At 38.7% G+C, this 23,950-nt stretch overlaps 1 protein-coding gene across 1 annotated transcript in view; it reads left to right on the top strand.

Annotated features, from left to right (window-relative positions):
• Nucleotides 1-23,950, top strand: part of NSMCE2 (non-SMC element 2, MMS21 homolog (S. cerevisiae)) — a 134,410-nt gene that overhangs the window by 6,583 nt on the left and 103,877 nt on the right. The window contains exon 3 of the mRNA XM_010576921.1: nucleotides 23,026-23,132. Coding sequence (XP_010575223.1) covers nucleotides 23,026-23,132 — 107 coding nt within the window. The remainder of the gene's footprint in view (nucleotides 1-23,025; nucleotides 23,133-23,950) is intronic.

Below are 23,950 nucleotides of genomic sequence, written 5' to 3'. Positions count from 1 at the left end.
GAGGGCTGCGGATAGGAAGAGGTGCCAGACTTGTGGGCAGGAATTGGCTCAGGGTATTCCATGATTTATAGTAACCTCGTAACCTATAGTAACCTTTCTTCAAACATCTCAGATGCTTTGCGAAAACTGGCTAAGCCTCTCAACTCTCTGGGAGGTAAATAATGGTTGAAGGAATTACTTACTTCACCACCACTGAAATGAAACCCTTTTGAGTGAATAATGGTTGCTGTATAGAAACATTGTAGCTGTATCATAATCCGAAAGAAAAAAAAATTTCCTTCAACTGACTCAAACAACTGAGAGAACTTTATTAGAGAAGATAGATAGAGGTTTTTGAGTTGGACATAAGGGACATCAGATTAAATTGCTTACTTATGAATAAATATCATAACAGATCTTTCACACCTGTGTTTTGACATAATGTTTGAAAGTTTCAGAACTAAATCAAACACTGGTTTTTCATTTCAACAGTAATTTCATATGGAGAATGCCTCCTGTTGAACTGAGACTATCCTTTCTCTCTGCACCATAATTCCTTCTAGGAAACTGCTGTCTACCTACTGACTCACTTCAGTCCTGCTTAAATGGAATTTATCTGTTTCTGGGTAAAGGCTGCATGGCTGCAAACCAGTGCATGTACTGATGCTACCATTGACTACTGTGCCTACTGTTCATTACTGTGCTGCTGTAGTTAAATTCATTCTGTCTTAAGAGCTCTATGTACATCTATTCATCATTATATTCTGAAAAATGAACACTTTTGCTCTTCATAGTTAACTTACATGAGGCCATTGCTTTCTGGCAGTAACAACAGAGCCTTTCAGTTTGGATACAGTTCTCAGGTTTGGGGTTTTTTTGCCTTTTTTTTTCTCCTGTACATTAATTGTGCTCAGAACTTCCTATTAACTTGGTATTTTCCCCTATAGCTTTTGACTTTCTGTTCTGGAAAGATAAAGTATTCTCACTGGACACAGCTGTTCCAAGGAGTAAAACAACTGTTGGAGAAATTGACAGGGGAGGAAGGGTTCAATTAAGTAATTAAACATTGTGGCTCTGCAATAAGTAGTGGTCAGAGAAATGTAGAAGAGCAAGGGAGTCAGTTTCTCGAATATAAATTGCAATTCAGGTGACTTTGAAAATCTAAAGATTTATAGCCTCTCATCACATGATCCTACATTTTGAAATGTAGGACAGAATGTACCAATTAATCTAATTTTCCATGACCTTGAAGGAGTTTGTTTTACTACTTTCTGCAAAGTAATAATACTAATAAAAACAATGCTTTCCCATTTCATATGAATAATGGAAAGATTAAATACCCGCTATTTCTAGGCAGTTTCATGTTAATCTCTACTTATGCATATAGGATGTCCTCTTGATATCTGTTTGCAGCCCACAATAGTAAATTTAAAATTATTCCTGTCCATTTAAGCTTTATTTAGTGCTGTGAGATGTTTCGGGAGTCCTATTGAGAGATGATATGGAAGTATGGATTTTTTTACTTGGAACTGTAAATAATAACAGACCTCACATGAAGAAGTCAAAAGGAAAATATTTCACAGTAGAATGAAAACAGTCTGAAATATCTGTGAGGCCGCTAATGATATAAACACTCAGAATCTGTTCCCAGCTTTGTACTACCTCCCCTTTCTTTTGTGCCTTCTAGCATCTTGTTCACTGCTGCTGCACTCTGGAGAGAAATCTTAAGTTAGCTCTAACCACAGTGATTCCCAAGTCTCTTTCCTCTAAGGAATCCACTGTTCACAGTGTGCCATAAGGATGAGATACTTAGACTACTGTAAGGTTCATTGCAAAAACTACACTTAACCAAGTCTTAATTTCATCAGTGACTCTATTGCTTAGTCCACTAATACATTTACATTCATTTTGTTCTAGTCCTGTGTAGATTTATGAAAAGAAATTACTAGTGTTAAATATTCAGGTCAGGCATTGCTCATTTATGAATATGTATGATCTCTAGCAAAATAAGGCAGAGTTTCTGTTAACTGCCGTTAATTTAGGTGAAGAATAATTTTAATGCATTTGATCCTGAAAACCTTTTATTTTTCCAGTGACTTTATTGATGTCCATGAAGTTAAATTGTCGATTAAGACGTCCCTGTCCATTAAGAATCTGCAGACTTGTAGCATTGAGCATTTTCATGGTGTTGTGTTGTGAGCATGTGCTGGCAAAGAGACAAAATTTTAAAAGATCCTGTAAGGGATTAAGGATCTGTATCTAGAGGTGAAAACTAGTTTCACCAAACTGAATGTCAAAGGGAAACAGCCAATTTAAAAGCTCATTTTATTTAATGAGTTAAAAAGAAAGATAAGTTTTCTGTCTGTCTCAGTCTTTCTGCTGTTTAGATACTGGCATTGTCTAAAGCTAGTATTTTTCTCTTCTTTTAAGAATACCACTGTGGTATAGAAACATTTTAAAATGTTTCTATTACATCTAAAAACAAAAAATGTTTTTATATAGAAACATTTTAAAATGTTTCTATATAAAAAAATATGTAAGCAGAAAAACAGACTGTGCATAGTCAGTTTCAGTATGTCCTCCCTGTGCTCAAAACACTCTTGGACATTCTGTGGCCCAACCTAGCAAAATACTGAAGGCAAGGATACACTGAAATTCTTGAGTGGTCCACCAGCTTTCAGAGTGGTCTGTATATTTTAAAGCTTAAGCACATGCTTATATCCTTTGCTGGATTGGAGTCCTAATAGATATGTGGATTTGAAGGTGAGGCTGTTTGAAATCAGTTATAATGCAAGTAAAATCATCCAAGTTCTACTATGATTTGCATCTTCCTAAATTTAGCCTCAGTCTGGTTTTGAGCTTTAGTAGTGTGATTGAAAAAAGAATTCACTAAGTCAGTACTTGTTTGGCAATGTCTCTCAATTGTAATGCTCCTAGTATTGAACTTTAAGCCCTGTGTTGACACCTCTGCACACTGAGGAACAAGCTGTTTGCACTGCTAATTTAACTTCTCTTAGTTGCTGAACTGTCTTTACTTAAACTACTTGAAGTACTTCTATAGAGTTAGAAAGCACTGCTGGACATCCATGCGAAATACTTGGAAGGATAAGTCTTATTCTCTGCTTTTGGAATTAGCGTAACCTGCTATGCGTGTTGACTGATGTGCTGATAATGATATAAATATGCTGGCCCAGTATAGGTCTGCCATATCTAAGACAGGCATCTATTCCCAGCTCTGCTGAAAGTTATTGGGTGTGAATTCTATCAACTTGCTGAGGATGGCAGTTTTATCTAACTCCTCAGGAGAAAGCAGCAGAACTTTCTCAAGAATATGGGACTGTGAAGTGCAGAGAGCTGTACATAACGGAATGAAGAAGACTAACTTATGGTCATTGCCAGGCTTGCAGCCCAGCAGCTTGCTCTTTAGAGGGGCCGTTGCTTTTGTGTGGGCTGGAGCCAAAGCTATGTGGGAGTGGGAAGAATGTCCAGTACAAATGGGAAATAATTGGGAGGGCTTGAGCGTATGCGAACTACAGATGAGATGCTAAGAATGTCTTAGCATAAAACTTCTGAAAAGCATTTTAAAGCATTAACAGATAGGGTTTTGTCTAATTAGCTGAACCGTTTTTCTAGTAGAGAGCAAGATGCTTCCTTGATGTCTGGGACTTTATTCCAACCACACATCACGTTCCCACTGTGAAGTGTAGAGGCCCTGGAGCATAGAATAGCTGGGTGGGAAGCAGTTACTGCACCTGAACTCTAATCTCATTTGGGAACAAAAAATGAGCTGCTTTTCTTTTTCTTCAAAAACTTGCCCTAAAATGTCATGGTCAGCTGCTGCCTGTGGCTGCTTGCCACCTGTATTACATAGCAGTGATCTTCCTGTAACAATATCAGGGTCTGCGTGAGAATTCCTCCTCTCTTTCTCCACACTTTGCAGGATTTTTCTGCTCACCAGTAGGTACAGGGGAGGCCCATGGGCCTTACAGAGTGTTAGTGATACGATTCTTTGGCATGTGCCCCAGATTAAGTTAGCCCTTTACAGCTCTGGCTTTTCCTGCTTGTCTGCTCATTTCCTATTGCATAACCTGCTCTCTCTGCCAGCAGTTTACCTCAATTCCGGCTGCTTATCCCATTTGTCTGTTCCCCTTGCCTCAGAGTTGTCTGTGTGCTTTTCTTCATGTGTGCTGCACTGCATCTCACATGTGCAATGTCATCCCTTTACTGACTGCTTTCTCTTCTCCAGATTGCTTGGGATCCACTTATGTCATGGTGCCTATTAAATAGTAGCTAAATGGTAGTTGGTAATGTAGGATCTTTTTTCAACGTGAATTTAGCTCTGTGAGATTACCCATGTCACTTTGATTTCCCTTACTGCTTTCTTGAAATGGTGTTAAACAGGAATCACTCTAAATGTTGCTGACCCCTGTTGACATAGGAAGGAGTGTAGAGAATATAGACTCAGCAGTTAGCCTAGTTTTATGAAATTATTGACAGCCTTTTAATAGACGGTTCATGAGTTTCTGTGGAATATCCACTATTCTTACATGCAGTGGCTTTCTAAACATACTGAAGCAACCTATAACAAACAGTCAGACTTGAACATCATAAGTTCATTCATCACTGAGAGCAGGGGACTTGTCCATGGAAGTGTCTCTGTCATTGACCTAAAACTTCTACCTGGAATGGTGGAAACTCCAGTATAAGGATGGACTCTGTAGCTGTGTTTGAATATAAAATGTTTTGGTTAATTTGTTTCCTTCATGCTTTTTTTTTCTAGTTATTTTTCATCAAAAATTCAAATGCATGATTCCTGCAGCATCATAGCATAACATGAATCTTAACATTGGTGAAGTTCTTGTGCATGAAACAACCATGATGTGATTGTTTTGGGACCCAGAAATAAACCTGCTGACACCTGTGCTTCTAAAATTCTCATGCTCTGTTAATTTCCATGGTGTTAGAGATCATTGTGCTTCATAAAAACAATCAAAACATAAGGTACTTGTCCTGAGAACAGGCTATAGTATATAGGCTAGAATGATACTTTGCAACCTGCTTGAGTGAGGTAGCGTGAAGGTCCACTGACTGAGGAAATTAGTAGGACTAAACTTTGACTTGCTATCCTGTTCTTGTCCAGGGAGGATAAGCTGTGTGAAGATGTTTTCTTGGACATCCTACCTTCCTTCGCATGTAAGTTGTGGTTTTGTTAGGTTGCTCTCCAACTCATAGTGGCTTCATAATGGATAAAGCTGTGGCCTGTGTTGTAGAGATCCTGCACAAGGAATCAGAACTTGTTTTTGCCTTGTGAACCCATATATCTGTGAAGGTGCTCATGGGAAGCAAATAGCAGTTTTATATGCAGTGTAGGACTAGCATTAGAATTGAACAATCCATTACTTCTTTATGGACACAAGGGAACAATCTTACATGGATTTGAAATCCCCAAGAGTGTGCCTCAGTCTCTGAGAATTTACTTTGTCTTTAGGTTAGAGTAAATTCCAAATAAGGGTTGCAGGTTTTTTTTTTCTTGTCGGAGAATGTAAGTGTAGAATGTCAAAGTCCATCCTGGAGATAAATGGCTTTTCATTGATGCTTGCTATACAGAAATGTTTTCTAGCTATGAGAGAAGGTACTGTAGAAAACAAAGGGAGTCCAGTGATCCATGAAGTTCAGTAACCCTTCTGTGTTATCCTCTACCAGATGCTTCCTGTGAAGCTGCAAGAATTCCCTCATGATTCCAAGCTGTTCATAGAGGAAGTTTCTTTCTAACCCCAGGCATTTGTCTGCCAGAAGCTGTTTGTTAACTGGTCTGCTTTGTTGCTACACCAATGTCTGTGGTACTAATTGGTGGCATGCACAAGCTCAGTGTAGGGACCACAATTACATCTTTCTGTTTGGGAAGATTCTTTTTCCTGTTGTTTACAGTAAACTTGTATTTTGGGGTATGTGAGATAAAATGTTTCAGATTCCCTTTCTCAAAAATACTAATTTTGTTTTCCTTCAAATCCCTCGCTTAAGATTCATCCTTTTAGGAAAGATGTTCTTATTTATCTTATGCTTGTCCTCTATTATGTTGTGCTTCTTGGATTATTGTATAGGTATTTAATCTTTCAACTAACAGTGAGGAAGATATGTATGTCTTCTTGAAGTAGGTAGGTAAATGGTGTCACATTAACTATTTCTTCTTCAAGTAATTTTAATGTTTGAAACAAAAAGGACTGGTTGGGTTCTTGTGAAATGCTTTTCTGAAGACAAAAAATTACCTTCTGTGCATTATGCTTTTCAGTCAATACCAAAATTTTGAGAAGAGAGGGTTGGATTAATTTTTTATCCTACCTTTGTGCTTCAGTAATTACAGTGTAAAAATGATTTACTACATTTATAGCCAGCACTGATGAGCCCATTGCTGGAATATACCAGTTGGTTCTGAAGGCTGTTCTTCAAAGAAGCTGTCTGAAAAATGAGAATTTGGAAATGTGCCTTGTTTCAAAATCTGGAAAAATATGACTTGTAATGAAAGATTTCTGTTCTTTTATATTTATACAAAAACCACCCTGACCATAGTCTGTAATCTTACAAAGTGGGAAGAAACAAATATGTGGGGATGTTATTATTTCCTAGTTGGAATTTTGACTGTAAAAAGAACACAGTGCAGCGGGGAGGGGGAAAGTAGCTATATTAAGCAGCATGCTTTTTGTTCTGCAGGCTCTTTTGCATTTTGGGTACTCGGAAAGCTGAGTGCATCCAAGTATCTTTGTTCCTCAATGTTTGCAGTTCTGGAAGGAAAGAGAAACCCATTAGGTGGCAGCAAAGGCTTTTCTGCAGCATGTGCCTTCACTCCTTCACCTGCGGTGGTCAGTTGCTGTGGCACTGCAGTAACTCACTCCAGGAATGGATTTAGAGGTGTTGGGGCCATATCACCGCACTCTTGCATTTAGTAACACTAAAATATAAATGGAGGATTAAGATTAATAGTGGAGAAAAAGAATTTGTATTATCAGTTCATAGATTTTTAAGCCTGTTTGGGACCAGCATGATCTACTGGTTTGACTTCCTGCGTAATACAGATCATTGCATTTCGTAGAGTTATTCTGGCATGAAGCTGGTATGTTGTGGTTGAACTAGAGAGTATCATTCAGAGTGAAATCCAGTCTTGATTTAAAGCTAGCTAGCTGAATAACTGTCTTTAGTGCATTCTCATAGAAATGTACTGACAGCTTGCACCTGAGCAGAAGGTCATACTCTGGACAGTCTTGGTTTTTGTCAGAACTCTTGTGAATGCTCAGATGAAAACTGCATGATTTTTATTTCTCAGGTTTCGGTAGGTGTTTTTCACATAGTCTGATTTCAGATACACACATACGTATGTATGTGTGCATTTTAATACTTTTTTCTTACGTATTTTCGTAAGGAAGTGGGTAGTTTTCTCCCCCAGAGGTCATTGTGAGTTAGGGAGGTTTGCAGTCACCTGGTGGGTTACCTCATGTACCTATAGTCATTATAAATTTCTCTGTGTCCTAGACCTCATAAATTCTCAGCAGTCTTCAAAATAGATCATAAGTGGGATTTAAATGCTGTATAGACCTTTTTGCAGACCCTCTGCATGCTAGTGATGTTAACCTTGAGAGAATAAGTGAGCTTACAGCTGTAAGTTATAGGCTTGAAATTGCTGGGTGAGGTTCTTTGGCCTCTACTATGCATGAATTCAGAATAGATGATCCTAATGGTCTGTTCCAGCTTCAAAATACTATGAAGTACTGCAGAGGTCTTGTGTGGGCTCTTTAGCACAAAGATAAATCAACCTCTTTGAACAAAAGCCAGAGAGGAATATTTTATCTGAGTAATTTACTGTATGAAAATATTCTCTGTAGTATATTAATGTGTCATTTTCTTATCGTCATATTTCTGCCACAGAAATGTGGCAAAGAGAAAATACTGCTAACTCCTGTTTAAATGTAGAGGCATACAGTATATATAGAAAGTAGTGTGGGCTTTGAACAACCCATTCTGAAGGCTTTAATTTTTATCAATTTAAGTAGATCAGTATTTAGCTTTCAGTGATCTAATTGTATGCCTAAATAACTAGAGGGAGAGGAGGAACCCACAAAAGTAGAAAAAAATCTGGGGTTGGCAGCATTCAGAAAGATTAAGAATATAAAGCAATTGTATTTCTTTTCTTGATTTTTTCCATTAGGGAAAGATTTATCTGGGTTGAAAGTAAGCATTGTGCTGACATGTTCTCAATGTTTGGTCAAAACATGAGAGAAGCCCTTATGTAGACACGATCATTCTGAAACCTTCATCCTGACCCCTACCAATACACACAGGACGCTCAACTTTTTTTTTTTTCTTCTTTTTTCTTTTTTCCTTTCTTTTCCTTTCTCTTCTTTGTTCTTTTCTTCCAGAATTCAAGAACTTGTGACTGTTTTTTTTTACCATTCTTTTTTTGATACTCAACTTTTTTGTCAGTGCATGTAGAATTAATTCTGAGAGGTTTTTAATACCTTCAGATAAAAATAAATATAAAAAGAAAACTTAAAAATGCACTCTTGACTCAAATCCAGTTTTTATTACATGTTTCCATTTACACCAATATTAGATAGTACGCTGATGCTCTAGTAAAGCATGGTTAAATTCCAAGAATCTAACTGGGAATGTTTGCTTTATAAGTCAGAATCACATGTAAGACTTGTGTGTTCCTTACGATTGCTGACACTGAGACCTATGAAAAATTTCATCCTTTGGAGGACAGGCAGGTTGGTTGTCTGAATTGTAGGTTTAGAATATTTTTTATTATAATTTTCATAGATTTTTTTTTCTTCCCTTCTCATTTTCTTTCCCATTTTCTCTCAAGAAGAACAAGGAACTCATAATAGCATTATATGAAAGGGATAAAACAACTGAGATCCTCCAAGTCTGATTTTGCTGAGGCCTTGAGGGTAGGAACAAGTGTGCTTTCAAATTGGCATTGCACTGTGTGGCCTTGGGCAAGTCATTGAAGTTCACTAGGCATCATTTTCCCTTCTATAAAAAGAGGTGTCAGGAGTGTTTTGAGAGGATGGATGAACATCTGAATATCTCAGACTTCTGTGTAGATACTCACTTCTGTTGTTGCTTGTGTCTTCTGTGCTTGTGGAAATTAAGTTGCAAGAGTCTAGAAATAATGTGAGTTGTCTATAATCGTGGTAGATGATTGGAAGAGGTGGGGGATAGGTAGCCAGGAAAAATATCTGTGCAGGGGAAATAAAAGGCAGCAGAAAACAACAGCCTAACAAAGATGTCATATTTACCATTTGTGAATTAACAAATAGGGTGTATCACATCTCCAAGAACCATTATAGGTGATGTGAAATGGTTTGAACTACTGAAATGTACACAGGGCACTAAGTGAAGATTTGCACTTAGATGAAATGTATGAGTGGATCCTACAGCCATGTCTACAGGAGGATAGTCTGATGTTTCTTAGTGGTCAATAAATGATAATATGTGAAGAGAGAAAATATTACACTGATTCAAAAAAATGTGCTACTAAAACTGCTTATGGAAAGAAAATTTACAGTGAACCCGACAGTCCAGCAAAAGGTCAACTGAAGTGACAGAGAATCCATTCTATCTCTGAATAAACAGTTCAACCTTGCATTTTCTTTCTTCATTAGCTTTGTTTCAGTTTTCAGGCACTGAATCTTATGTTTCTGTCTGATAATCAAAGAGCCCAATATGTTCAGAAATCTTCAAGATGGTAGCGGCAGATCATGAGCAAGTCACCTTTAGCATATCTAACTTAAACTTTGAAAGTTGAGCTGCTTTAGTCAGTCTTGATGTAAGTCACACTTTCCAGGCATTGAGTAATTTGTGTTGCTCTTTCTTTGAAATACTGACGGAGCTTATTGAAGGAAAATGCAATTAGCAAGATTTAGTCTCATGCTTGTTCGTTTAGAAAGAGCCTTTGCCCTAATTATAGACTATGTGCCATGTAAAGATAGGGATGCATCTGCAAAATTGTCAGCATAAAATTAGTCCCTTTTTTTAAAAAAAAAAAAGAACGATCCCTGTACCCCTCTTTAGATGTTGAACAAGGGTCTGGTATTCATCATGAGCATTGTACAGCACAACCTTCTGTGTAGGGTATACAGTAATAGCCAGGTAACCTGCCATCACTCACATTGCTGCCCCAGCCACCCTTTCAGGCATTGTTTGCATTAGGTTAGCTCCCAAACTGTGCACTACATAGCAGTTACTGTTAATGACTGGTGAGCTTATGTCTTTTTTGTTATTGTTGTTTCAGTTTGTGGTTTTTTTGTGTGCTAATGGACCTTTATGCCAGTAAGAGAAAATCAACAGCCATGAGTCTGTTAGAGCTGGTATTATATAAAAGGGTGGGAGAAAGTGGGACATGACCGCCAAAGATTGTGATCAGCAGGAAGGTATCACTTGCTAATAGAGAAAGAATCAAAAAGCAGGCTAGCAAGTGCTTAGGGAGAAAAAGAGCAGGAATGGGGGAACTGGTTGAGGAGGAAGAGAAGTGGAGAGGAGCAACTGGTAAAGAAATGCATAATGAAGGAGAAGGAGAGGTAAGAAATAAGAAAGCCACAGCAAAAGGATTAAGCAGGACAGTACGCTGATCATGCTCTAGATGATGAAAGATATTTAAATGCCTTCCTAATGATGTTTCCCATGTAAGCAACTTCTGTAGTTTCCACAAAGGTGTTAGCTTTTGCAAATGGGAAGAATAGTCTGGCATATAAATTGAAGGAGGACTGGTTCATATGGCTGAAAATGAGAAGAGAGATGTGGTCTTTCTGATTGGTCTCACTCTAGAGTTGTTCAGAATACATGTGTGTGTGAACCTCCTTACTTTTTTGACATTATCAACAAATGCTATAGAGTGCGCTGAAATACGCATGTGCTGTAGCACTCAGTAGAAGGTGACAATCTCAAACTGTTCCATAAATTACATATCATGAACTTTCTTATTAAAAAAGACTTAACAAAAGGAGCCAGCTGGCTTAAGGGAAGGTGGCAGATGAAAAGAACACAATTCAAAGAAGTGTTCACACATTAAGGAAGTATTTTAACAGGCTTTCCCCAGACTGTAAGTGGGAATGGAATTATACATTGCATGTAAATGTCAAGTGACAATAATATCTTCTGAGTTAAATCAACCTTGCAAACTCTTTCCTATTTTTCTTAAGCAGATGAATAAAGTTTAACTTGTGATTTCCTTACTAATCGTCTTAGTAAGCAGTGGGTGAGTAGACTTTTTACTGTATGGGTAGATCAATGTGACATTTTCACAAGACTTTTTGTTTTTAAAGTTTATTACTTGTGGGTGTGGATCTAATTCACAGCTGGTTTTGAGTGAATTAGGTATGCCATCACTCATACAAATTCTGTATTTCTTTGGTATTTTTAGATTAATCTTTTATCCATGCTTTGTTGGAGGTGTGTAGTCTATCCTGATATCTCAAGGTACTCTCAAGGTAATCAAGACTTCTCCACTGAACATACTTTAGTGCACAGATTTGGCCCAGTCACTTTTATAGAGAACCAGATTTTAAATAGAACAAAGTTCAAAAGCATATCAGTATAAAGGGGAGAAAATCTTTCAACTAGTACGTGTCAGCTACACAAATCTCAAGCATAGTCATATGGCTCTGAATTTAATTTCTTTTAATAACACTATGTCTGATAGCTGTGTGATAGTTTACCAGTTCTGTTTAAGTACTGAACAGAGGGAGCCTTCTACTTCTTCCTATCTAGTTACAGAACATTTCCACATGGTTTCAATTTATATTCCTGGTTTTTCAAAACTGCCTCTTTAAATGCCATGAGGCCCCCACAAAGCTACTTCTTTCCTACTATGGACCAAGATAACAGCGTTATCTAAAAAACATGCTGAGACACCATCATCTGTGGTGTACTGTAAGCCATCAAACAAATTCCTGTTTCCTCTCAAAATCATAAATATTTGTGCATATGTGAGAGACCCAGGCAATACAGAATTGCATTGCCCTTTTTTGCACAGAGATGTGCATTTTCCACATGATAACAAAGTAGCAGCTCCTCATAGTAGGAGAAATTTTTGTATGAAGTTTGTGGGAAATGAAATTCCAGCAATGGAAGGATTTAGCTCTGTCACTTACCAGTATGCAAGCAACAGAATGAATGCCACATACCAGCAATTCATGCCAAAAAAGGGAGATCTGCCAATTCACAGAAGAGGTTTTATGCAAAGGAGGCCTGCTAGAGGCAGAATGAATTGCTGGTTTTCATTATGCTTGCAGTTTGTGTGCAGTCTTTGCCTTTGCCTTGTCTGTGTAAGACGATTAGGTTATGGGTTGGGTTTTTTTGTGTTGGGTTTTTTTTTTTTTTTGGTCATATTGAGGAATTATGGGCTCTGAAAGTCCTAGCTTTAGTATTGCTGCATGGTTAGCACTTCAAGTACCATATCAGTGTGTGATTCATGCTGAATTAGATGTTTTGTGTGGGGAACATCACTTGACCTTTGCTTGCATGAGACATTGGTTTTCTAGACTCCTTTAGTTTAACCTTGGTTGTGTTGTCTCTTAGCTCTCTCCAACAGAAACTGGAAACTATCCAAAGTATGTGGAAGTATCTACATTTTCAACAAACAATTAACTTTGGAGATGATACTTATCTCTATTTCTACTAACCTTCCCATTTCTGATACTCTAACAGATCAGTGTTTCTGATTTTAAACCCCAAAACTTTCCATTGTTAGCTGTATATTATGAATCTGATTTACCTTTTGTTTATTCCTCTATGTATATGGACCAGTGTCATCTCTGTTGTAAGACACATCACTGCTCTGTCCACAGTGGTGTACAATGTGGAGTTGCCTGCCAGCCAGATTTGTCTAAAAAGCTGACTGTAAAACTGGATTGTTTTTCCACCCTGAACTGCTTGCTGCTGCAGCTGCAGTACGGCTAGTGCCCAGGTTAGTTAGCTGAAGTCCAGCCTTGCTCTGTCTGGGGCTACCGATTAGCTTCTCTAAATTCTGAAGTCAGTAATGCCAAGGGTAGTAGAAGCAGAAATACAAAAACTTAAAATGGGAGACTGTGTGGGTTCAGAGAAAAAAAAAAGTTATATTTGGAAGTATCTAATCTAAATATTTGACATTTAAAAACCAGATATATTTTGGCATTTTTCCTCCCCCAGCTGTTTCATTTTAGGTCAATAATGTTAAAATTTGAGTGCTGGAAGAGTGTTCATTTGTGTCTGCATGAAGCTGTTGCTGTTCGTTGTGGAAACTTAGTTTGGATTCTGTGGGTTCTTTTGTGGGGGAATATAACTATGGCCACTGAACTGAGCCAAAATAAGCTGGTGCTGGATTGTCTTGAAGTGAAGAATTGTCTTGGTCTTACCTTCCTGTTTGATACATGTTCTACTGCTTTAACTTGTACTAGAGCTCATGCACGCTGCAGTCTGCTAATAGGGCTTTGCTTGCATTAGAAAGAACAGCTCACTCAGTTTTAGTGGGACCAGTTTGTTGAGCAGTTCATGCACAAGCCGTAGTAGATACCTGTGAAGTACGAAGGGAGTATGCAATGAGGGACCAAGAGTGAGACTGCCTCTGTACTGAAACTGCACTCTCAGTCGCTTGCGAGGCACCTCCCCCATGCTTCTGTCCTGTGTCATGGCCCTGTTTTCTGGCCAGACCATTGATGATGCACCATGTGACTCCTATTTCTTGTGGTGCCACATGCAGCATGTCTAGTCTGTGCAATTAGATTTCTAATTGGATATATCTGCACCAGACTCGGATATTATGGTAGCTTGAGCCCAGGTCCAACACAGTTCCATTTACTGAAATGTTAGATCTGATTAAATAATCTCTGATGAGGGCTTGGTAGCTTGGTCTCTGAGCTAGGCTGCCTCCAGTTCTGGACAGAGAAGTAATGTTTCTGAGAATTTTGAAGGTCTTGAGTGAAAAGGGTTTATTTTCCTATCTTCACTGATTTTTTTTTACTGAAATGTCGTTCCAGCCCATTTCCTGTTTCCCCCAAACAGAGGAAATTCTAAGTAACTACTGCATTTAGTTTAATGTAGGTGCAGTTTGAATGAGCTTCTCTGAGATGAGAAATATAATAGGTTCATTAACACAAGCAAAGTTTTTTGTGAAAAACCTAATGGTATTGTTTACTGCTGTATAATAACAATCATGCCTTTTATTAGAGACAGACTTGCACTTCCCACTAAAATATTTATTTTCCACCTGTCAATAACCAGAATTTGTTATTGACAACAGAAAGCATTAACACGATTGACTTGTGAGCAAAAGAGGGGTGGATTATCTCTATAGAATTCATAATGTGCAAGTAGAGATCTTGTGTAATACAGAAGAAATTGTGCTTCTTAAAATAAATAAATTCTAACAAGTTGGAAATGAACTTGTTGGAGTCAATAAAAAAATGATTTTGCTGGTATTCCTTTCCAGTGGAAATCATAGATAAAGCAGCCTGTGAACCTTTAATGGAAATTGTAAATGCCCATTAAAAGCCTTGAAATAAAATACTTCATTTGAAATAGCAGTTGTAGAAAGTGTTCTGAGGGATCAAAGAGTAGCAGTTACACCACCTTAACAAATATTTCACTGTTCCTTGTCAGGGAAAACATTTCAAGAATATTTTTGCCTGAATTCTAATGTTACCATATCAAGTTCTTAGAGGAGAAGGTGGGTAGAAGGAGGACAGCAGTAGACCCCCTGTTTTCAAATATTCCCAGCCCTCCCATCTCTCATTCTGAGGATGGCAAGGTCAGGAGCAGCTCGGGGCTCTGAACCATGCTCTATTGTGTGGTGTAGACATGCCCACGCCTCCACAGGCAAGAAGCTTGTTAGTCATAGGAAAATCCTTTCCCATTAAAATTATTAGTGAATGTTGTTTTCAGCCTTAATTTCATCATATGTTGAAATCCACTGAGAAGAGAGGGATATATACATATATATAGTTAGGAAAATAGAGGGGGTTTTGTTATTTATTTTATGAGAGATTGCCCAGATTTCTGTGTGAAGAGAAAATATGCCTTGTACTTGCATAGAAAATACAGGTGTGGTTCCTCTACCTTTTTCTTGGCAAACAAGTTGGTTCAGGAAGTTATTTCCCCCCCAAATCCACCCTGCTACAGTTTGCCACCCCCTTAATTGTACTGGTACAACTGTTTGTATATCTGCACTTCAGATTCAATTACTGGAATACCATGGTTTGGGTTTTTTTTGGTTTGGTTTGGTTTTGGAGGACAGAATGCTATTTTTAGCTTGGATTGTTTCATTAATCCAATTTACAATATAACCCTGTGAAAAGTCATGTTATCCTAGCTGAGGGGCAGCAGAGGGGGAACAGACGAACAGCAAGGAGTACCTGGGGAAGTGACCTGTGAAACTCCCTTTGTTGCCAAAGAAAAGGTACATGAACCTCACCCTTGGTGTTTTCTTGCTGCTTGTCTGTCAACATAACTTGTTGTCCTGGTTTCTGTTCTTCTTGGGCCTGTGGATGTAGATAGTATTGAGGAATGCTGATTTACTCATTTGTTGAACAGAGCATAGTAGTTCTGGATGGGTATCACCATAATGCCAGGAAACTGATACAGAATTATGACAGAGGAGAGCTTGAATTGCTTCTCAAAACTGTTGCATCTTGTAAATGCTTTATTCTCCTTTCAGTGCTTTTGCTTACTAGTTACATTGTCTTTGTTAACTTTAAATTGGTCTTTCTGCAAAATTAAGTAGGTGTTAATTGGTAAAATAAAGATTAACCTCACTGTGACCTTGGAATTTATTTAGTAAGGACAAAAGAGGTGCTGGTCAGGTGCTGGTCTCTTTTGTCTGAAGGGAGGGAAGTAGCCTGGGAATTTTATCAGCCTTCATATTTAGTCAAGCAAGCATTCATTTTTATTTGGGGAAGTGTGTACATACTACCTGTCTTCATGTCTTTGTGCTGTATGTGTGGCATCAAATATAGAGGTTACAGTAGCAAAAAATATGTAGATACGATATAAAGACTTGTTTCTCTTTCTGTTCCATAGCAAACTGTTGGCTTGTATGAGATATCAGTTGATGTCTTTTTACTATTTGTGTGCCTCAGCCTAAATTAACCATCTTGATTTGTGTTGAATATTTTACTTTGGGTTTTATATAGGAAAGCACGTCAGCACATGTTGGAGTGTTTTGCTAAATCAAACTCTCTGTGAGAACCCTCTTTACTTCATTAGGTATTACCACAGTGTCAATAGGTGTTCGGAGGTATTGCCCTTCTTTACGTTGCAGTCTGTTTGGGTGTTGTGGCAGAAATAGCTGTTGAGATAGATCTTTGTTACTGCTCTCAAATCTAAACTGGGATCATTATGACTTTTTAGCCTTCCCCTGGTAGTCCTGAAGAAAAAAAAAGTACTGTAAGGAAGTTGCTTTCAAAAGCACTGTTGGCCTAGTTCTGCTGGCAGTGGAGTTAAGAGAGTTTCATGTTGAGCAAAAGTTTCATGATTACTTTATTATAGAATAATATAGTAAGTTATTTTCAAAAGTGGTTAGTAATACTGGGTGCCTCAACTTCTCTGTGCCCACTCTGAGATGACTCTGTTTTCAGAATGTGTGCAACACCCACTCACTGGAAATGCTGTCCCCTTGAGATGTTTCGAAGTGGGCATTCCACAATTGAGATGTTTCAAAGTGGGCATTCAGACCCTGCATGGTCTGTTTCTGTTGAAATTCTGACTCTCTCTACAATATAATGTATGTGGGTTTAATTTCCATGGGATTGGCAGGAGCCTCCTGGGTCACTGAATCTTGTCTCTTCCCATTTCAGACTGTCATAGCCTACAGGGAAATGGCTTGTAACACAAGATGAGGTTTTTTTGTCAGGAGTAGTCTGTAATCTAACAGACACTCTTGGCTCATCTTACTTTAAAAAAAAAAAAATTAAGCAGGGAGAAATGGATAATTGAAAATTTTTTCAGTCACTTGCTGAGTAAACAAATGTTTAAATCCAGACTGACAAGCATTGCCCTTTTCTTTCCAAAATAAAACCTCAGAAGACTGTACTCAGGTACAAGCAAAATGCTTGACCTGAATTCAAGTATTGTAGTTTGATTTACAATTTCTTAACAGAAGCCGAGTAGAAAATAAGATGAAACTTTAGGAATCATTCACAAGCAGCAGTTCTGGTGCAACTGTGGGCACAGTCAACTAATGGTGGTGTTCTGTGCTGGTCTTTACAAGTTCTAGTAGTACTGTCTCCCACACTCCTCTCACTTTTATTCCTTCTACTCAGATTTTTTCTTTGACAGAATATAGGAAACTCAGATTCAGCTTCCTTCTTTGCTTGAGAGGACTTGAACTTGAACTCACTTTCAACCATCTTCCAGAAGAATGGTTTAGAGACAAGGTTGTTGGATATTGAGGAATATCATAGAATTACAGGATGGTTGAGGTTGGAAGGGACCTCTGGAAGTCATCTTGTCCAACCACCTCGCTCAAGCAGGGCCACATAGAGTAGGTTTCTCTTTCTCTCACTGATGTATTTTCATTTGTAAGACATACCTACTTTTCACTGGAGTGCTGGTACCTAGATGAAGGTATTGGTCTGTAAAATCACTCATGCTCGCTTGGTCTCTAACTCCGTGTACATGAAAGCTTTTTACACAAGCAGAATGGCTTCATTAGTGGACAGTGAGGGAAATCCAGCTCGAAATACTCTACAGCTAAGTTAAGGCATTTCCTGAGAAGTTGGAAGTTTCTTTAGGACTAGCTTCAGCAGTAAGTAGATTCTGACTGTTACATGAAGGGAAATTTTGCAATTGCTGCCCTGAGTTCCCCTTTACTCCATCAGTTGCCATTCCCTGTATGGTTGTTGGCCCTCTAATCAGCAATAATTTTTCTTCTCTTATGAATTGCAGAGGTTAGTTCCTATCCAAAGGGCTCCATGGAGATTTTTGGGCGTTCTATTTTCAACCATTTCTCTGGTTTTAATGTGAGGACACCTGCATTCAGGAGATGAAATTGGTTTTCTCCAGTCTTTTGCTGCTTCTTTGTATTGCTTCTGATTTCTTTTAGTTCAGAATTTTCTGTACTAGCATTCTGCTCTTTTTGCAGCATAATAGATAAAATGTGTTACAGGTCAGGGAGATGAGATTTTAAAAAAAATCTCCTTCGGTGAGAGTTTTCTGAGGAGCTGTCCATGTATGTGCAGGAGAAAAAGTGAAGATGCGCCCTCAGTGCTGCAGAAACAATCAGTCTCCTGTTTTAAGCTCCTCTTGGTCTGTATAGTCTGGAGTACCATGGCAGGGTTCAAGTATATCTAGACAGAGGAAGGAAATAAGACAGTGGTCTCCTACATAGGCCTATATCCTCTCACTACTGCGCATCTAGACAGTAGAGGCACATCTTGCTACTGTCTTCTCCAAGTGTTTTGTGACTCTATTCTTAAAGAGTGTGGGTTGGCTGATAGTTTTTTTCAAGATGTCTTGTCCAACTTGAGTTACCAACAGTTCTGAGTAGACCAAAATTGGGGGCACAGAGGGGTTTCTTAGCACTTTTGGTTTTGAAAATGAAGTACTTGCTAAAAACAACAACAAAAATGCTTAGCTGTATCCTGAGTTGAGAATGTACATTCTCCTCCAGAAGACTGAACTAAATCAAGGAGTCAGGGAGCTTGTGTTCCCTTGCTGTCAGCAATAACTTGAAACCTGCTGGCAAAGCGTGTATTTTATCTGCTGCTGGTGCATATGAAGAAGACAACTGCCTACTACTGCTGTTGCCGTTGGCTCAAGTGACAGATGTTTGTGTTAACATGTGTTTTAGAAGTATGAAGTCTACTGTGAAAATTTGTGGGCAATGATACACTATTCTTCTGCCTTCAATGATGGGAGAGCCTTGTATTAAAAACAGCACGTAGCCTTGAAATTCAAAGCAACCTAATACATAGCACAAGAGGTAGAACTGACAATGTCCTGGTTTCTTTAAATTGAAAGTTTGACTTTTGTTAGCCAATATTGTAAAGATATGAAGTATATATATATATATATATTTATGCTAACCCACGTTGTCTGTGCTTAAGCATTCATTTTAAGTACTGTTATATTTGTAGGCTTAGAGCCTTCCTGTAATTTCATGGTATTCCAGACTATTTTGTGTTTGAGATAGTCTGCGGTGGAAGTGAATGCTTATTTGAATTGCTGTGTATTGGCTGCAGGACAGCTGTAATACCCTAAATAAGCAAATACTGATGTTGTAACTTTAGCACAGAAAAAGAGGTAGTTGTGAAAAATCTTTAGAAATTCTGCTAACTAGGGAACTAAGTATGAACTCAGATGTTAGACGGAAATGCAAGTTTTGGATAAATGGGTGGCATTTTAGATGAGTGTGAACATAGGAAGTATTAAATCAGTGCTGACTTGACTCTATCCTGTTATTGCAACTTCTGTTTTAACACTGTGGGGTTCATGATATGTAACCCAGCCTACAGTTTGAAACAGCAGTAAGGCACATGAGCATGATCGGTTTGGTCTCTTATTAGAAATGAGAAATTGAAATCTTGCTAGTCTCTTTATGTAATTTTGTTCTTTAATATTTAGGGAGACTTTTCAGAATAATATCCCTGTTTCCATTATAAAAAGAGATCATAAAGTCATGCGAGCTGGAATTCATAATCATGAATTGTGCATATTCAGCCAGCTAATTTTAACATGATGCACATGGGCCTTTGAAAATGAAAATTATGGCCTTGAACTGGGCTTTCTGTGAGTAAAAGATGTAATATTGCAAAATGTATAATCTCTGGGTGGTGAGGGTAAGGACTTGTGGAAAAATGCTTACTAAACTGAACATATTTAGCCTAGATAACAAGGAAACTTAACTACAGTATGCAACTTTGATGAAATTTTGTGGCAGTAGCTAAAAGCATATGCAGAGAGTTTGGAATGCATTCCTTAGATATGAATTAGAAACAAGATTAGGATAAATTTTGATTAGATAACAGAAGGACATTGATCCAGCACTTGCAAAGCGTTTGATTTTGGTGTTGAGCTAGGTTGTTAGCCTGCAGAATGCAAGGTTTGAGTACTTTGGAGAGTTACTGGCTTTGTAGCTGGAGCCTGGCTGGAGAGTATTCAGCAGATAATGTGGTCATAGTCTGCTGGAAGAGAGACAGTACCTTGAATCTCTTTACGATGAATCTCCACTGCCTTCCTTACAACTGAAATAAAAGTAGCAGTGGGGCTTGCAGAATGGATAATGGACAATGCCTTCTGAATCTTTCAAAAGCCTGATATAATTATTAAATTTTGATTCTTCTCGATATTATAGTGCTGTTAAACTAATGGGTTGGTGGGATTTGGGAAAGTGAGTTGTGGGTTGGTGGGATTTGGGAAAGTGAGTTGTGGGATGGTGGCAAGGAGAGGTAAGTCTTTCTTTTCTAGTTTCTTGTTCCCTAGTAAGATCAGGTCAACTGGTGTGTTCCGATTAGTCTATGATGGAGTCTGTTGTAAGGAAAACATTGAAGGTGCTGGGATCTCTGCCTTGGTGAGCTATAAAACTTTACATCCCTATGCAGTCCCCATAGCTTCTCATCATGTGCACCCAAGCTCTGCTCTGCATCTGCTCCTTACCAGGGAGGGGCAGAAGTGCTCTTAGCTCATCAGGGGAAGGAAGAACAATGGTGGGAGCAGAGGAGCCATGCAGAGTGGGTTATTGCAGTGTGTAATGTGGTATGACCAGAGTTTTTTAAAGGCAAACAGAATAGCCTGTAATGTAAGTTTTCTCTTAAATCTTGTTTAGGAGATGAGGAGATGAGTGGCTGGGAACAACATGGGAGAATTCCTCTTAGCTCTCAGCACCTTAGACTATGGATTGAACTGCAGATAGAAAATGGACCCTAGTATCTGTCAAAGAGCAGAAATAGGGGATGGACAACAACTGACCTGTATACAGTCCTTCAGATCTATCTTCATGTCCATAACAACTTCAAGAGCAGGGTATGATCATGTGTTAGTGATGCATCCAACGATTTCCCAGTATATATAACATACTTCATGTGCATGAAAAAACAGCAAGAGGGAAGCAGCAGTGAACATCAGAGACTTAAAACAGGCTGGTGGATGGGTGGAACGGTCAGTACCTGAAGAATGTAGAACAGGATGTAGTTACAGATAATATCCCTCTTGCCTGAGCTGCATTCCTCCTCTTTGAGCTTTATTTTAATGCATCTCTCAAGTTGCAACATTATTATTCTTTACCTAAAGCTTTTTTTAACTTTTAGGAAAGATGATGTTAATACAGCTCTCTTGGTGTTTAACAATGCACTTCTCTTCCCCTAAAAAAAGAAAGATTTAGGCCACTGTAGTTTCTTTATGTTGTGGATATGATTCATTTTGGCCATGGGAGGAGAATGACAGTTACTTGCTACACAAACCTTTCCTGTGATTCATGGAGTGCCATTTGTGTCAGCCTTGAAGGAGGCACTTCATATGCTTCCTAGCAGGAAGGAAAAAGAGCATGATCATAGTTACCAGATAGGATATGGAAATTGGGTGGGAGGGAAGGGAAAGGGGAGAGGGAAATGCTGATTATTCAGAAGAAAGTTGCAGGAATGCCAAGATTCTGTCTGCAATATGCATTCATCTACTTAATGAAAAATGGATACATACCAAGCCTATATATAATTAAGGGAAACATCATGACTGTAATTGCCATGTTCACAAAATAGTATGGCTTATTATGTAACTTTTTTGTGTAAATATATCTTAGCACTTTTCCTTCTGTCTCCTGGATCTATCACTGTTTCATATGGTATGAAGCTCCTATCCCCAAGTGATGTGTTTCAGCAACAGTTTCAGGTTTTGCTCTCAAGCTAAGACGGCCGTATACAATGCTTTATGTTAGCTTTCTGCAGAGACAGATTTTTGTGCTCTAACTTACTAATATAGTTAGCAACTTAAGAAGTGCAGTAGCTTGCCAGATCAGAAGATGTTTTCCTTTCTTCACAAAAAAGTAATTTAAAAAGCTATACCACAATTTTCTTCCTAAAAATAAGAGCACAGATTGGCTACTTAAACTGCTTGTAAAGAAGAATACTCCATTAAATGACAGCCCTTAATGCTGCACAGCAGACTTTGGGGCTCTTTAACGGCTTCCAGCTGCTTCCAGCTGTTTTCTCTATACCTAGAAGGTGCAGGGTAGGAATAAATGGGAATAGAAGTGGAAAGTTATGTTTCCTAATTCTTAATTTCCTAAATAGGTTAGGGGCTCATGGCTGGCTGTCCTCCCGCAGTTGGCAGTATTTGGTGTGGTACATGCACCTGTGTCAGGAGATACAGCTGTGGCTGTTCAGCCCTGTAGCATCTAAGAAGAGTCCTTATCCAGCCAAGCAGATGCACAGCAACATTAGAATGGGAAAGCAAAGGTGTAGTTAGAGATGAAAGGAGTGAAATTAGGAGGAATGCAGAAGAGAATAAAAGTAGATGTGAATTACTAAGCACATGTCTTGTATTCATTGATTTTCACTGGCAATTAAAATTTTACTGCTTGATTCACCAATGCTATTCAGTCTTCCATTATTTCCTGTGTTATAAAATGCTGGCTCTGTTTTGATTTTGCAGTAGCTATGTTTATTGGGGATAAGGGGTCTAATTATAGCTGTGAACTATACTGTACTGAGAGGGCATTTAAGTTTCTTCTGACTATTTCTGAGGCAATGTGATGAGTCATGAAATATAACTTTTGCAGAAAATATCCTGATTGCCTAATGACTAGGTGTTGGTAGATGAAATTACACACACTCTCTCTTGTTCACATGAAACCAGGGAAGTGTCTTTCTGAGTAAGCTGTTTGTTCAAGTTACCCAAGAAATGTCAAGGTTTACAAGTTGCAAAATAGGAAAAAAAGTATATGTTTGAGGAGCTTGAAAACACCTACTGTGCCTTACAGATGCTTGAGATATCACAGCATTAATACATGTCTTCATATCTGTAAAAAAACTGCTGCCTAAAAATAATACAACTGATCATCCATGTACAAAATATTTTGTTTTGCAGATGATGTAGAGGATGTTAACAGTATGGAAAGCGTCATGTTAGAATATGCTGCAATGGACAGAGAACTTAATCATTATATGAGAGCAGTTGAAGAAACGGTAAATCAGGTAAACTGTCACTTCTATTAAAGTTATGAAAATATATCCTTACTGAAGTATTTTCTTTCAATAGATACCAATGTTACATTAAAACAATAATGGACAATAATAATGGACAATAATATCTTTCCATCTTTTAGTTGGAAAGATAGATCTTTGACAGGTATAAAATACTGAAGTTGCCAGTTAATTTTTCCTCCTAGCTCCCGTGCAGTGTGATACAGCTTCTAATTCCTCCCCACCAAACTTGCGTCAGTTGAAATATGGGACAAATAGTGCTTTGGGAATGACTGACTGTGTCGTTAAGACACCGTCGTCTCAGATGTTACCTGGTTCACGTATTGCAGAAGGTGGAAGCTGCGTAATGAATGAGGCAGCTGATTTCAGGAATAAACAAGTGGTTGTGGCAGCGGGGAACTGATGAAGCCTGGTTTCCAGTGTCTTCCTGCCACATGAATTTGCTGGTGCTGTGAGGTTGTTAATTGTTCACTCAATTAACTAGGGTCTCGTTTGCTACCTGACCGCTCATTTTTGCAAGAGCTGTCGCATTTCGGCACGTTCAGGGGTTTTCTAGCTCGGCGTTGAGCATGACTGCAGTTGCGCGGCAGGTGCCGGGGCTATCCGGATGAAACGCACCCAGCACGGGTTGCGTAAGCTCCTTTTCATTAGCGAACCGGGCTCGACGGAGGACGCCGCGCGTTAGGCAGCTGAGCGCCAGCTTTCGGAGGACTTCGCCCTCTCTGCCTTTCGCGGACAGGAGACGACGTCGAACAAACGCCCTCGTACCGCCCCGCTGCGCCCCGAGGGCCGGAGCGCGGCGCCCGGGG

This window comes from Haliaeetus leucocephalus, unplaced genomic scaffold, assembly GCF_000737465.1.
Source record: "Haliaeetus leucocephalus isolate CR32 unplaced genomic scaffold, Haliaeetus_leucocephalus-4.0 Scaffold555, whole genome shotgun sequence".
NCBI lineage: Eukaryota > Metazoa > Chordata > Aves > Accipitriformes > Accipitridae > Haliaeetus > Haliaeetus leucocephalus.
Note: the sequence above shows the minus strand (reverse complement) of the source record. Positions and strands in the feature narration are given on the sequence as shown.